A 14137-nucleotide genomic window follows, 5' to 3' on the forward strand; every position below is an offset into this window, starting at 1 on the left:
TTACGTTGTCTGTCAATTCGTCCGTTATATGCTGACGTGGTTGAAGCTAGGTTCCACCATCTCCACAGATGAACTTCCACACGGTCTGCTACGTAGATTTCCGGCCAAAATTAATTTCCACGTCATTTTTATAAATAAACAAAATTCAGCATAATTTTTTCCCACCAAAACTATTCCACACCAGCAAAAAAAAATTAATTTTTTAAAGGGTCCAATTTTGGAAGATAATACAACCTAAAAAAACCAAATGGAAATTCTACATAAACACGTGATCCCACATCAACACATGATGTAAGATAGAGATGAACACAAATCCTACATAAACACGTGATATAATCAAAAGATGAACACAAAGTCCACTTCAAACAAAACATAATTCATATGGCATCGTTAATCCATCCAACATTTACAAAGATATCCATTAGACATCCTTAAATATCCCAAAATGCACAGTGCACTGATTCCTAAAACCTACTGAAATCCATCTAGCAAAACAGTGCATTTTCAGGATTCCAAATCAGTTCAAAAAATCGAAAGAAATTCAATATTTGTGATGTCTAATTCCAGAACCCATGTAGCATAATTTCAGCTCCTGTTGCACATAAAACATGAACTAAAAAATAGTAATTTGTTACAATGTCTGGCATCTTTAGGTCTTGGTTTGCCTTGTCTTTCTCTACTTGGTGGGTCTCGGTGAATGAGCTTCAGGATTTGCAAATGAACCATCCCCTATTTGTGATGCCTAATTTCAATGTTCATTACAAAAAGGTCAGATGCAAAGTAAGGTTCTAAACTAAACTTGTTGTTGTAAACTACAAAGGAGAGGATTAAGTTTTTACCTTAGATTTCCTTGTCCTCTTTCTAGGTGCAGCTTCGGCTGATGATGATGCTCTCCCTTGTGCTGATGTGGATGCATATAACAAAGTATCAAATCATTCATTAAAGGATTAAAGAAAGTACAAAATGCTACCTGTTTGTCCCTTGGAGGAAGATGTCGATGATGGGTCCTTGAATTATGTCCTTCTTGCTTGCATATAGTACACTTTAAAGCACCTTGCCCATTTCTTCCTAGCTTAAGTGGCTTAGAAGGACCTTCAGGATTATTTGGTGGGTGGGTGGGTGGGTGGGTGGGTGGGAGTTTGTTCACCATCTTTCTCCAATTCAGCAGCTTCTTTGTTTCTTTTCTTCTTTGGTCTTCCAGGTTGCCTTGTATATAATAGAGGCAAGATTGGTGGGTTTTCAGTATCCTCCCACAATGACATACCATTCATTGACATTATTAAGTGAGAATAAACTTCTGAGGACCGTGCCCTTAAATAGTAAGCATCCACATAATCCTCAGGTTTTTCTCTCTTGAAATGGATGGCAGATATTGCATAGTTGCAAGGTATTCTCGTCAAGTCATACTTCCTACAAGAGCATGTCTTCTCAACCAAGTCCACCACATATTGTTCCCCACCTCCAGCATCCATTTGAAATTTGGTCCCTCCTGACCATTGTGCAATGCACCTGCCACTTAAGAGTTTGGCTTCCTCTAACTTCTTCTTAATCTTAGGGCAAAGATCTCCTACTTGCTTCATCATTATACCTCACCTCATTTGAATTCTCTTCATCAACATAGTGTGAATCATTTACAGCATAGTTATTGTAATACCCTAGAAAATTTAAAACATATGAAAATGTAGAAAATTTATAGATAAGTGGAAAATGCCCCTTGTTGATTAAACGTAATTTTACGACAACGTATTTTATCCTTATATATTTTATTGTATTTCTTGACATATATGGATGGAGTTAGATCCTACGTGCGTGTAGGCGAAAACAGTTCGTGAAACGGTGTTATAACGAAGAAATTAGAGATGTTTTCGTTATTGGAAATAAATAAATAAATAAAAGAAATGGGGTGGCAGCAACAGAGAGGGGAAATGAGGGATGCGGGAGAGAAAAGGAGGAGGGGAGAAGACCAATGGGTAGAGAAAGAAGGGAGAGAAATGAGGGAGGTGAAAGAGCACTTGATCCTTTTAGATCCATGCAACTGACCCGACCCGGTCCTATCTTCTTCGTCCGACATCCGTTCAAGGTGGTTCCAGTGTCTATGGAAAGCTCTCATCAAGCCCAACGTCTCTATGATATTAGATTTCTAGATTTCTAACCCAAATTCACAAATCGAAGCCACAAACCCACGGGTGTCCTGGTGGTTTTATATTTTTTCCAGTGAATCCGACAACAATTGTCATCGATGACCACCACCAAAAGACTCCCCTCAACGCCAGGGACAATGCCCAAGCCTTGGATGAGGCGTCAGAGTTCGTTTTGGTGGCAAATCGACAACTACCCAAATTGAGGGTTCCAGCGGTTCTTTTATGCCCACTTCCCAGTCGAATTAGACTTCGGCCCAGGTATAAAAGTTGTTCATCTCATTGAACTCTACAACCTTATAAAATTTGGTAATATTTAGAGTTCGTCGAAATTTGAAGTTTCCATTTGCCGGAAACCGCCACTTGCGGCTGCGCTTGGACAGTGAGCCGACGCTGTCTTTCTAAGCTAATTTTGATATTCTGAATCTATACTTGATATGCAATTGGTGTGAATCGCTTGTTTGAACTAAGTTAGTGATTGTTAGTCACTTGAATGAAATTTGTGAACTACGAATGGCTTGATCCCTTCGTAGGTTACGTAGGCAGTTTAACACGAATGTTAGATGCAGCCATAAAATAACCCAAATTTATTATTGTACTTGATTTCTTTAAGGAAAGAAATTTATTATGGCTAATAGTGTAGAGATTAACCATGACTTTAGTTTGGCCTATCACTGAATTTAGCTTACAAATAAAAAAAATTGGATCTTTATAGCTATAATATGCTTTTGCCTTGGCACTAGTATGACCGCATTAAATGATTTAGACAAATTATTCAACAAGTCACACTTTGGATAGGCTTCAAAGTGGGACTTGCTCCATTGAGTTGCAAGCTTCTTCACTAGCCATTTGTAGGCCTCCTTATCTAGCTTCTTAACCTTCTCCATTGCCTTTTTGAAGTGTGGAACCGTTTTTGTTTTGGCAACTGCCCATAGAGCATCCTTCAAAGTTTTCCCCTTGAATAAATTCCTATAGTTTGTGTACAAATGCCTTACACAGAATATGTGGTGGCATCTGGGGAGAACCTTTTAAAATGCTGGAATTAGCCTATTTTGCCTGTCACTGATAAATGTCCACCCATTTTGGTTTTCTATACCTACATCATCAGCTAACAGTTGTAAAAACCAAATCTAAGTTGCCTTATTTTTCATTTCCACCATTGCATAAACAATAACCCATGTTTCATCGTTTGGATAAATGCCAACAGCACATAACAACTGCCCTCCACCCATCTAAACCTATCAAAGGTCTACATCCTGCCTTAAAGCCTTCTTTGCATACCCCCAAGCAAAACATATATCCTCTAAAACCTTTCCCCATCAAACTTCAACTTCACAGTGCTTCCAGGGTTAGTCCTTCTTACTTACTCAACAAAATCCCACATTTTTGTATATTGCTATGCATGTTTCTTTCAATAATCTTGAAAGCTTTATTCAATGCCCTATAAGCCTTCATCTTTGTACACCCATGATTCCACTCGGATTCCACAATGAATAAAAAGGATTCGACATGCCATGTGGGATTGAGCTTTATCTGATCCAAGTACAAATCTGTGAGAAAAAAAGCAGTCATGTTCTTATTTGCCCAAGTCCTCCCACAGGTGTGGTCATCAAGGACTGTCTTAATTTGGATGATGTTTGATCCATACATCTTGCCAACAGCACACATCCAAGGGCAGTCCTTTAGACACTTAGCAGTAATCTTCAACTTCTCATTCCTATGAAAATGAATTTTCCCATATCCATTCACTAAAGGTGCGTTTGGTACGCAGACGGGACGGAACGGAACGAGACGGGACGGGACGGGACGGGACGGGACGGAACGGAACGGAATGGAGGTTCGTGTTATGTTTGGTATGCATAGGACGGAACGAAAAAAAATGACGAATCAGACCCCCAAACAATTTCTTTCTCTTCAAATCAAACACAGAAAAATCCCAAAATTGATTTCAATCGTCCTTCGTGCAGCATCCACCTTCTTCCTTCCGACCCACCAAACTGTTTCACTCTCTCTCTCCCCAACCTCCCTCTCCAAATCGGCGACTTCGTCCTAATCCCCGGCACCGCCCACCTGCTCGCCAACCACCTCGACCAGGACCACAACCCCCTCCCCGGCACCGCCCACCTGCTCGCCACCTCAGATTAGGAATGACGAGCTTAGCTTCGAATCGGGTCGTGTTCCGGATCAGATCCACCTCACTTACACGGACGGAGATTACGAGATACGGGTCATGCTCGTGACGCCAGACGGCACCGGAGAAGAAGAGGGTTTTCTATGGTGACGTCGTCGTCGTCGGATGGGTTTGCTGGGATTGGGTTAGCAGTTGGGTTACTGGGTTTGTGGTGGAGGAAGAGGAGGGCTACGGGAGAGACAAGGGTAGAAGAGAGGAGGTTACGGGAGAGAAAGGGAGGTAGACAATGTAATTAATGAAAAATAAGAGGGGTATTGTTGTCCAAAAAGTTATAAAGTTTGTGTCCCACGGGATGGAAAAACCCGTTCCAGGGGGGAGGGGGAACCAAAATCTAACCCATTTTCGTTCCGTGGGACGCGCGTTCCACATAATTTTAGCGCACCAAACGTGGGACGGAACGGTTCCGTCCCACTCTGTTCCGTCCCATCCCACGTACCAAACGCACCCTAAGGAATACATTATGACAGCTATCTTGAATTGCACATTGTCCTTGAAAATAAGCCTTAGAGTAAATTTTGGATTCTTTATGTCTATTTTCTCATTAAACTATGGATAATGCTATTTTTTGTGCCTCTTTCCTCATGAACCAGAATTATAATCTGAATCATGAACCAGAATTATAATCTGAATCATGAACCAGATTCACCTCCCCATCTCCAGCTTCTTCAATCTCTTGTTGTCCTTCCTCTTCTTGTCTTTTCCCTTCTCTTTCATTGACTTGCTCTTCTTCTCCTTCATTGATCTCCTCAGTTTGCCTTTTTTTCCTTTTTTGAGACTGCCTTCGTGTTCTTTGTTCATATTGCACCTCATATGCTTCCTGAATCACATCATACTTAGCAAAATTTAGGTTATCTTCATCACTCCCATAATCACTCTTTACAAAGTCACTGTCTTCTTCATCACTTCCTTCTTGGTCTCTTTCAAAATCAACAGGTACATCAAAAAAGGTATCACCGTGTTCCCCTTCACCTTTTTCACCAACTTGTACATCTTCAACCTCAACTTGTACACCTTGTTCATCAACTTGTTCAGCAACTTGTACACCTTGTTCACCAACTTGTACATCTTCAACCTCAGCCACACTTGTACCAGCCACCTCTTCTTGGTGAAAACCATCATTAGAGCACATAACAATCACCTCTTCTTCAACAAACACCCCCTTATTATCTGAAGGTCATTCAATAGCTAGCAACCCCTTTCTTTTTCTTGGTTTACAAGTTATTGCCATAACATCCCCTTCCTCATCACTTAATTCCTCAATAACCACTATGGTTGGACCGGTGCACTCTATAGACTCCATAAAATGTTGTTCCTTGGTAAGGGCTTCTTTTGCAAACAATTCTTCAATGTGCATGTCTAATAGTTGAGCCTTTGGAACAAAGTTGCACATCTTTTTTACATCGGCATCACTCTGAATGAGCTTCAAACCATTACTAATGTCCATGTTGGGAATCTTGTCGTAGTAGTTCATGAACATCTCACTATATCCTAGAGCTTCCACCATATCATCTATCACAAGGAGAGACATTAAGTCATTGTCGCAATAATCTATATATGCAACTTTCCCCCATAGTAGTATTCTTGACCGAGCTCCCCACCATGATGCAAACAAATGGAAAATAGTTCTGGATAACCTAATATTCACAAAAAAAACAAAAACAAAAACAAAAGTTAAAACCTTAGGACTAAAGGTGGGCACGGGTCGAGCCAGACCCAAAATTGAAGGAATCAAACCAAACCTGTTTGTAAATAACATGGGACAGGGCGGGGCGGGTTTTGGATTTTTCAAAATTATATCCGAACCTAACCCAGCCCTTTTGAAACAGGCCGATTCCTATGGGTACCCACAGGTCCTACAATAGCGAGGGTAAACAGAAAAGAACAAAGAGGTTGCTCATGGAGACCGACTGACCCCCAATAACTCGACGACGCTGCTGGTTGATAACAAGCAGCTCGACTGCTACAACCACTACAACATCAGCGATGGCTATGTCTGCAACGACATCAACTTCCCGACCTTGTCTTTGGCTCCTGGTCCCACAACAACCACCTTCCCTGAGTTTAGCTGCACCGATTGGACCAATCGCAACCGTTAAAATTCAAATCAAGATAAAACCTAAACCCTAAATACATTTATGCAAAGAAGAATATGATGTCATATAATTTACCTTGGTAGAGGACTCGGGGAAAAAAATGTCAACTGTGGTTTTGGAGGGTGGGATGATTTTCTCGATCATGACGCGGTTGAAAGTTGGGATAACCTTGCCATTTGGATCTCTGAGAACACTGAAGCTACTGGGTTTGCAATGTGAGGGTTTAGGGATGAGGGGGAATGTTTGTTATCAAATTCTAGGAGATGATGAAAAGTTCCAGGTCTTGGGGTATTAGGCGTTGGGAGGTGTGGGTTGTGTGCGTGGGTCTGATGCTTAGGCCTTGTTTTGTAATAAAATAGGCCTTATTTGTAATAAAATAGCCCAATACATAGGCCTTGTTCTGTTACAAACGGGTCGGTCTGGGTACCTGTTTTTCTATACTTCGGGAACCAGCCCGCCCTTAAAATTTCATCGCCCAGCTCCGCCCTGCCCCGTGGTTCCTATACCCGTTTGCCCACCCATACCTAGGACCACAACCCACCCCAAATGTAAACAAAGTAAAGCACAAAGCACATCACAGAGAAAAGCCCTAAGCCTTAAGCTCTCCTAAGCCCTAAGCCCTAAGCCTTAACCCTTAACCCTTAAGCCCTAAACAAAGAAAACATTACATCTTCTTCACCAACAAAAAAAAAAAACACAAAAGGACCCTAGTTAGTGCAGCCAACAAACCTTAGGACCACACCCACCCCAAATGTAAACAATTGCAATTCAACATATTCAACAGCCAACAACAAAGCAAAGCACAAAGCACATCACAGACAAAAGCACAAGAGGACCCAAAAAGACCCCATTATCCAACAAATCCATAAGCATTTTGAATAAATTTGAAAACAACCCACCTATCTCTAACAAACAAAACACAAAAGGACCCTTCATTATCTAACATTAGAATAAACAAACAAAACAAAAGCACCCAAATTTGAACTTTTGTTAAACAATTATCCAAAAGACCCCCAGGACCACCAGCACCTAAAATACCTTTTCCCCGACAACAAAATACAAAGCACCCACCGAACCCCATGTACCACCAGCACCCAAACAACCTTTTTCTCTACAACAATAAACAAAGCACCCACATGACCCCTATTCGATAACATATTAGTAAGCATTTCGAATAAACAATCAATGAAACCCACTGATCACCAACAAAGATTTTGGAATCAACAAACCCAGAATAACAGGAATAAAAAAAGGAAACCAACGAAGCACAAAACTAATTGAAATTTGTACTTACAATAGGTAGGCGTCGTTTGCTCAGGATCCTTACGCACATTCCACCCCATTTTGATTCCTTCGAAACTAGAAGAACTTAGGTTTTTCAACAAAAACGAACAAAAGAAAGGTATGCGACGACAAGCCCTAAACAAAGGGTTTTCGCTGAATGAACTATTGATCGTGATTTGGCCGGCGATTTGAAATAAGGGTTAAGGTTCTTTGATTTGGGAACTGGAATGATGAAATGGAATGGAATTGCACTCTTCACGAGGGAAATTTAAAAAATATAAAAAATATAATTTTTTTTGGTATTTAAAAAAAATTAATTTTAATTTTTTTTTTTGTAATATACACGTGTCATCCTTTTAGATGATCCATGTGTATCAGAAACCAACATGGAAGTTCATAGGTGGAGAGGATACGTCATCATATAACGGAGGAATTGACAAACAACATAACGGAGGTAGAACATTGCAACAAATTCATACATAAGGTATGACATTGAAACTTTTTAAAGATGAGGTATGAAACTGTTAACTACCCGATAGTTGAGGTAGTTTTTTTTAGTAATTTAGCCTTTTTTTCATTGGAATTTATTTCTTCAAATGCTCCAGTTAAGATGGTTTGAACTTGTGAAACGAAGACTTACAATCACTTCAGTTAGAAGATGTAATTACAAGACAGAGACTCGGGGCCAAAGGAGTAGAGGAAACTTAGGAAAACTTAGAAAGAGACTTTAAGAAAAGACTTAGACTACTTGGATTTAATAGAAGACATGGCAAAAAAATCGAGCGCAATGACGTTCTAGGATTTATATAGTTAGCCCCACTTAGTGGGATAAGGCTTTGTTGTTGTTGTGGACTTTATTTCATCATTAACAAAATAATTAACATTTGACGTTTTACAGTGACAGAAAAAATAAAAAATAAAATTTCATGGATTGCGTATGGACGGAGTCCTCTGTCTTCACAAATGACCACCATTTCTTTTCTTGGGTACATTACATTGGCAAATACTTGCTGGACACAATCAAGAGGCACCCAACATGCCTTTTCACAAAAACTACACAAACAAAGAATACTAATTCAAATGCAACTCACTAACAGAATCAGAGATGTAAACATGAGCAAGGTTCACCCGTGTCACTTTCTGCCTACGTACAGTACAATCTATTTCTTAATCTCTTTCCTCAATAAGCAATTGTTCAAGTTCTTCCCTTCGCCGCTCCAAGTCCTGTGATTGTTGCAAATAGGTAAATGAATGTAAGCAAGCTTCTGTGATAGGATAAACATACATAACGTTGACAAGAAGAACGTAAGAACCATATAGAAAAGCAAGCATGATTAACAAATGATGAGAACTTACCTCAAGATCCTTTACTGCTTGCTCCCTTGAAATTTCTGTCTTCTGCCGAGCCCGTTTGAGAAAGCCAATGCATAGGATTCCCTTTAAAATTCAAATACTGAAAATGAGGAAGGAAAAGGGTACAATAGACTCCTAAGTTATAATTAAAACGGCAAAGGCAGGCCAAATGGCTCCGGTCCTTCAAGCTTTTCGTGCTTTTTCCCCCGTAATACTACCCTTGCATGAATTACTCTCAACATATGGATGTAATATATTCAGACCAAAAAGAAAATATAAAAGTTTAGGGAACACCCATGCAGCTCCTACAGCTGTTTTATCATAATTCATGAACCAGAGAACAAGGGCGGCGCTATAGCTAGCCTAAATGGAGCCATAGGCCCTCCGAGAATTTTACAATCCCCAACTCCAATTAAATTCCCTGAAGTAAGTACTGTCATGAATGGGTTAGTTGCTTAGCAACAATTACCCAATCACGCAGGGAATTAATTGTGTTCCTAAAAGAGCAAACTTTAGCCTCAGCTAGCAATAGGAGCCATGCTGAATCCTAGTTAAAGAAGAATCAGAGTTTTGGTTAAAATCAGCTTCATCAAACCAAATAAACATTGGATTCTTCCAATTAAAAAAAAAAGAAAAAAGACAAAACCACATGCATAGTCACGCACAAATTTCCAAAATTATTACAGGATTCTGCTACTTAAACCTACCGAAATAAAATAGATCCCACCACAAGCAAGGAGCATATAGCTTGCTATGTTCTGTAGAATAACTAGCCCCTTTTTTGTACTAGATTCGTTAGGAAAAGCTCTTGTCATGACCGCAACGCTGGTACAAAGAATCACAACATCAGAAACCATGTAAATTTTATGTTAGTATGCAACAACCATAAAAAATTAAAAATTAAAAAAAATTCTTCACAGGAATACAGGCACATGCTATCCAAATTCTGAAACTAAAGCAAACTTAACTTTAATGTTGATCCATCATTATTCTCTGCCGTCATAACTACAAATATTATACTGTTACAAAGCTAGGCCATATTCAGATTGGGACGAATTCAGTCGTGCTCCAAAATCTGATGGTGCAGAGAAAATACTCTTATGAGAGTGAAACATGATATTTCTTACTACATCGGCAAACTTACAAGATTTGCAGCATACCCCTACCAGCCCAATATTCCAATATCTGCAAACAGTTAATACAAATAGTAAAATTAGATCATGGAAGCAAAATTCGGCACGCTAGCACCAATATTTCCATAAACTTTGATTTACAATTCAATAGTGAATTGCTGATTTAGCCTGAACAGAGTAAGAATACGAGAAATGGAGACAAAATTCATCATGACTGCAGTTAGCAGCAAAGACTATAAGGTGCCTGTGTTGACGGCAGATAAGCTTAGCTAGAAAAACATAAAGTTTCAAAAAGATAGTTTGTTACGCACTTACGCTGTTAGATCTTTCCATTTTTATTGTTTTGATATTTTTGGTGTGGGGATCATAATAGCATCTTACAACACCCCTGATGTAGGACAGTCAAAATAGATAGATGTACAGGATAGATCCAGACTCACTCCGGCCTTTGGCATCACACCAAAGGGTTCCAATAGTGAAATTAGAAAAATTCTGTCATCACACCAGCCTTCAGCCTCACACCGTAGGTGCCTTGGAATCACTCCAAGGTTGCTGTGCCTCACACACAAGTAGGAAACTCAGAATTTCTCTCACTTTTTCCTTGAAACAAGTTATGTTTACAGATAGATGCCATCATCAATGTTACTGATAAATACCAGATTCCAAGATTTCCAGAATTACAAGAAAGAAACTCAGACAATGAAAGGATACGGCATTTCAATAAAATTAAACCCCACAATTTAATGTAACCAAACAAAGCCTTAAACAGTTTAGGTTTTGAATAAGTGAAATTTAATTTTCATAAAAAGAGTTAGGGCTTCAAAGTGAAAACGAACCTTCCAGAACTTCATAACGAATCCCCATTCCGTCTCGGCCACCACCACAATAATGCCAATCACGACGGCGTAACACCGAAATATCCCATCGAAAATCTGCAATTCACCACCACACACACACAACCCAATTTATAACTAACTCCATACTAATGCATAATTCATATGTGTGTGTGTATATATACATATATATAGAGAGAGAGAGAGAGAAAGAGAGAAAACAGAAAGAAAGTACATCAGATCCATCTGTGAAAGATTGAATGGCTGAGAAGACGTTGACGACGATGCAGAGAATGGCGGTGACAGCTGTGAGGACGCTGAAGCATCTGCAGCAGATCAAGAAAGGGTCGGGTCTCACTCTCAGTCTAGTTGTACTCGGAACTGGAGATGTTCTCCGTCGTAGGCTGCTTTCTCCGTCGACTACATCGTTTGTGGACATTTTATCGCGCTTTCTGAGATCCGAGAACTAGTAGAAGCTTATATTTGCGTATGTGAATGCATTGTTTCTGTTTCGGTTTGTCCCATGGCTATTGGCAATGGGCTATACCTTTCTCTCTCCCTCTCTGTATGCGGGGGATCTTTTCTTTTCTTTGACCTGACAGCGAAGGAAAGAACTCTATCCAACCGCAACGTGGTAGGGTCTACAAGTTTTTTTTTAGTACAAGTTTGATATTTTATTTTTTCTGGCAAACTAAATTACTTTCCTTAATTAAAAAAGGTAAGTGTTATTGGTATTCCAAAAATCTCATTTTACTCTCCTCACAAGTGTATTTTTCTTTGTTAATATCTAAAGTTTGGAGTGTAGAATGAGATTTTTAGAGTGCTTATAACAATTTCCTTAAAAAAACAAGTATAAGGAAAATGCAACCCACATCTAAATACAAGTCTAACAGCAAATAAAAAAATACAGTAAATAGGCCCAAACGTGGCCAGCTGAGCAATAACAAAAAAACCCCTAGTATTGGAATGAAAACCAGCAGCCACTAGATGCGCCTCCATGCAAGGCCACCACCACCACCAAGAAAACGAACTAGAATAACTGGATCAACGGAAAATGAGGATGAGCGAGCCACCCACGCAATGAGCGCCCCCATCATCCTACCAAATAGTGCTAAAAGCACTTTAACAACCACCTAACACCTGAGGAGAAGCACACGGGCCGACTAGCAAAGGTCGGTGGTTGAGGAGGCGCAATGTAAAGTAGCATCGGAGCACGAAAGGGCCATGAAGGTCCAGATTTGAGATCAACTCATAGGAATTGACAAAGTTCAAAGAACAAAGCTCAAGGGAAGCCAAAAGAAAGACCTAAAGAGAAAAAGTTTTGATATTAAAAAAAATTGAGTGGAAGGATAGGGGAAGGATGAAGGAAATAAGGGGGAAGAGGGAAGATGCAAAGAGTGGAGATGGATGGGAAAGAGGGAAGGAGGGCTAGAAAAAGATTGGAAAGATGGGGGAAAGATGGGGAAAAACATGAATCTAAAATCATCAAGACACTCATTTGTATAGAATAAAATAGCTTAATATGGTTCTACAAAGAAACTAAACCCATAATCTAAAGGTCACATGGTTTTAGATTTGGGTGCTTTTTTGTAAACATGATCTTTGAGGGAAGATCTACAAGATAGACAGTTTAGATTGTTGAAATATATTACGGAGTGGGCGCCACAAAAATTGTGCCAAAAGTTGTGAAGAAAAAGTGGTGCCACAGATCTGGCCCTACTTAAATTGGTATCTAGGAAGTGCAAAAATGATTTGGTGTAAATCCGAATCTAAAACTTTATTAATAAAACTCTCATTGTCAATCAAAATAGGGTAAAAAGATAATTTTGTCTTCTACAACAAAACAAAATCATGGGCAATAAAGTCAATTCACACAAACTAAATTTTATAGTTTTTTTTTTCAAAGCTTCACCTAAGGATGATTGACACACCTCGACTCGGGATGTCCGCTAGGACTCCAAATCGAGCTATGATGGACGACATATGGAAGGTGACGAAGCTATAAAGTGATGATATGGAAAAATGTGAATAAATTTAAAACTAAGAGTGCCTAAGAACCAAACTGCGTTGGTGAGAGGGAATGAACCCACCTCACAGGTGACGTTAGATCATAGTAAGTACCGTAGGGTGGGTTGAGAATCATACTATCGAAACAAATCTCCAATACTAAGATTTGCCACGAATCCTCGTCGATAAGAAAAATTAGCTAATAAACCTGGAGGGTGAAAACAAAACAAGGGTGAGTGGCCCTGGAAATAAAAATTTTAATAGAAACCTTCTAAACTATATTACCCCTCACTGCAACACTTGTATAGTTTTTAGAAAATCATACCACGTATCCATGTGAAATCAAAAGTATATCAACAGTAATTCCATAAATATACCACGACACAACATCTCATCAGCAATATAAATAATCATGTACTCAATAATCTATATTAGGACGTAAGTCGGAGTCACCTAATGTGACCTGTACAAATGCACTCATCAATCAATGCTAGCACATAAGTCGGAGTCACCTATAGTGACTTGTACGACGTGACTTGTACGACTTACCTATATCTCATCAATCAATGCTAGCACGTAAGTCGGAGTCACCTATAGTCAAGGTTCTAAAAGTCGCTAGGTGCTAGTCGGGTGGCGGGCTGGGGCCTAGCGCCTAGGCGGCTAGGCGGGCGCCTAGGCGGACTAGGCGGATTTAAGTAAATATATCATATTTCATGTAAATAAGTGTCTGCTTCTACTTGAAATATATATAATTTCATTATAAACTACAAAATAAAATGCATATATATCATGAAGTATTGGAACATAATGAAAACATGTGTAATAAGGATATAATGTTTGTTCATTCAAATATGCAATAAGTCTCTTACAATTTATTGGAAAAAACAAAATGCAAAATGAAAGTTATGTATTTTCTGTCTAAGTGAGTTGCAACATAGGCGGGTCTAGGCAGGCTAGGCGGGTGCCTAGGTGGTCTAGGCGGTGGGCTGGGGCCTAGGCATTAATCGGGGCGGTGGGCTGGGGCCTAGCACCTAAGCGGCGTTAGGCGGAGATTTTTAGAACAGTGCCTATAGTGACTTGTACGACTTACCTATATCTCATCAAT

The 14137-nt window shown here is 39.6% G+C and overlaps 1 protein-coding gene and 1 long non-coding RNA gene across 2 annotated transcripts; both read right to left on the reverse strand.

The window, feature by feature from the left end:
* Positions 1-530: 530 nt before the first annotated feature.
* On the reverse strand, positions 531-1114 carry LOC139195878 (uncharacterized). The gene is made up of 2 exons (XR_011580947.1): positions 840-1114; positions 531-742 (listed from the first exon to the last, which is right to left on the reverse strand). It is a non-coding gene; the product is annotated as an uncharacterized lncRNA (long non-coding RNA).
* Positions 1115-8662: 7548 nt separating this feature from the next.
* LOC103436556 (uncharacterized) lies at positions 8663-11642 on the reverse strand. The gene is made up of 6 exons (XM_008374994.4): positions 11261-11642; positions 11029-11124; positions 10204-10244; positions 9767-9884; positions 9063-9143; positions 8663-8930 (listed from the first exon to the last, which is right to left on the reverse strand). Exons 1-6 carry the CDS (start codon positions 11462-11464, stop codon positions 8874-8876), a joined length of 597 nt encoding a protein of 198 aa, XP_008373216.1. The 5' UTR covers positions 11465-11642; the 3' UTR covers positions 8663-8873.
* Between the last annotated feature and the right edge of the window lie 2495 nt (positions 11643-14137).

Source organism: Malus domestica, chromosome 05, assembly GCF_042453785.1.
Source record: "Malus domestica chromosome 05, GDT2T_hap1".
NCBI lineage: Eukaryota > Viridiplantae > Streptophyta > Magnoliopsida > Rosales > Rosaceae > Malus > Malus domestica.

Bases quoted from the DNA above. Each gene is read 5' to 3' on its own strand.
- LOC103436556 (XM_008374994.4), bottom strand. From the start codon at position 11,464: ATGTCCACAAACGATGTAGTCGACGGAGAAAGCAGCCTACGACGGAGA. The intron at 9,144-9,766 runs GTAGGTTTAAGT...TGAATTTTAAAG, and splicing joins GTGGGATCTATTTTATTTCG to GGAATCCTATGCATTGGCTT. The intron at 8,931-9,062 runs GTAAGTTCTCAT...CAACAATCACAG, and splicing joins AAGCAGTAAAGGATCTTGAG to GACTTGGAGCGGCGAAGGGA.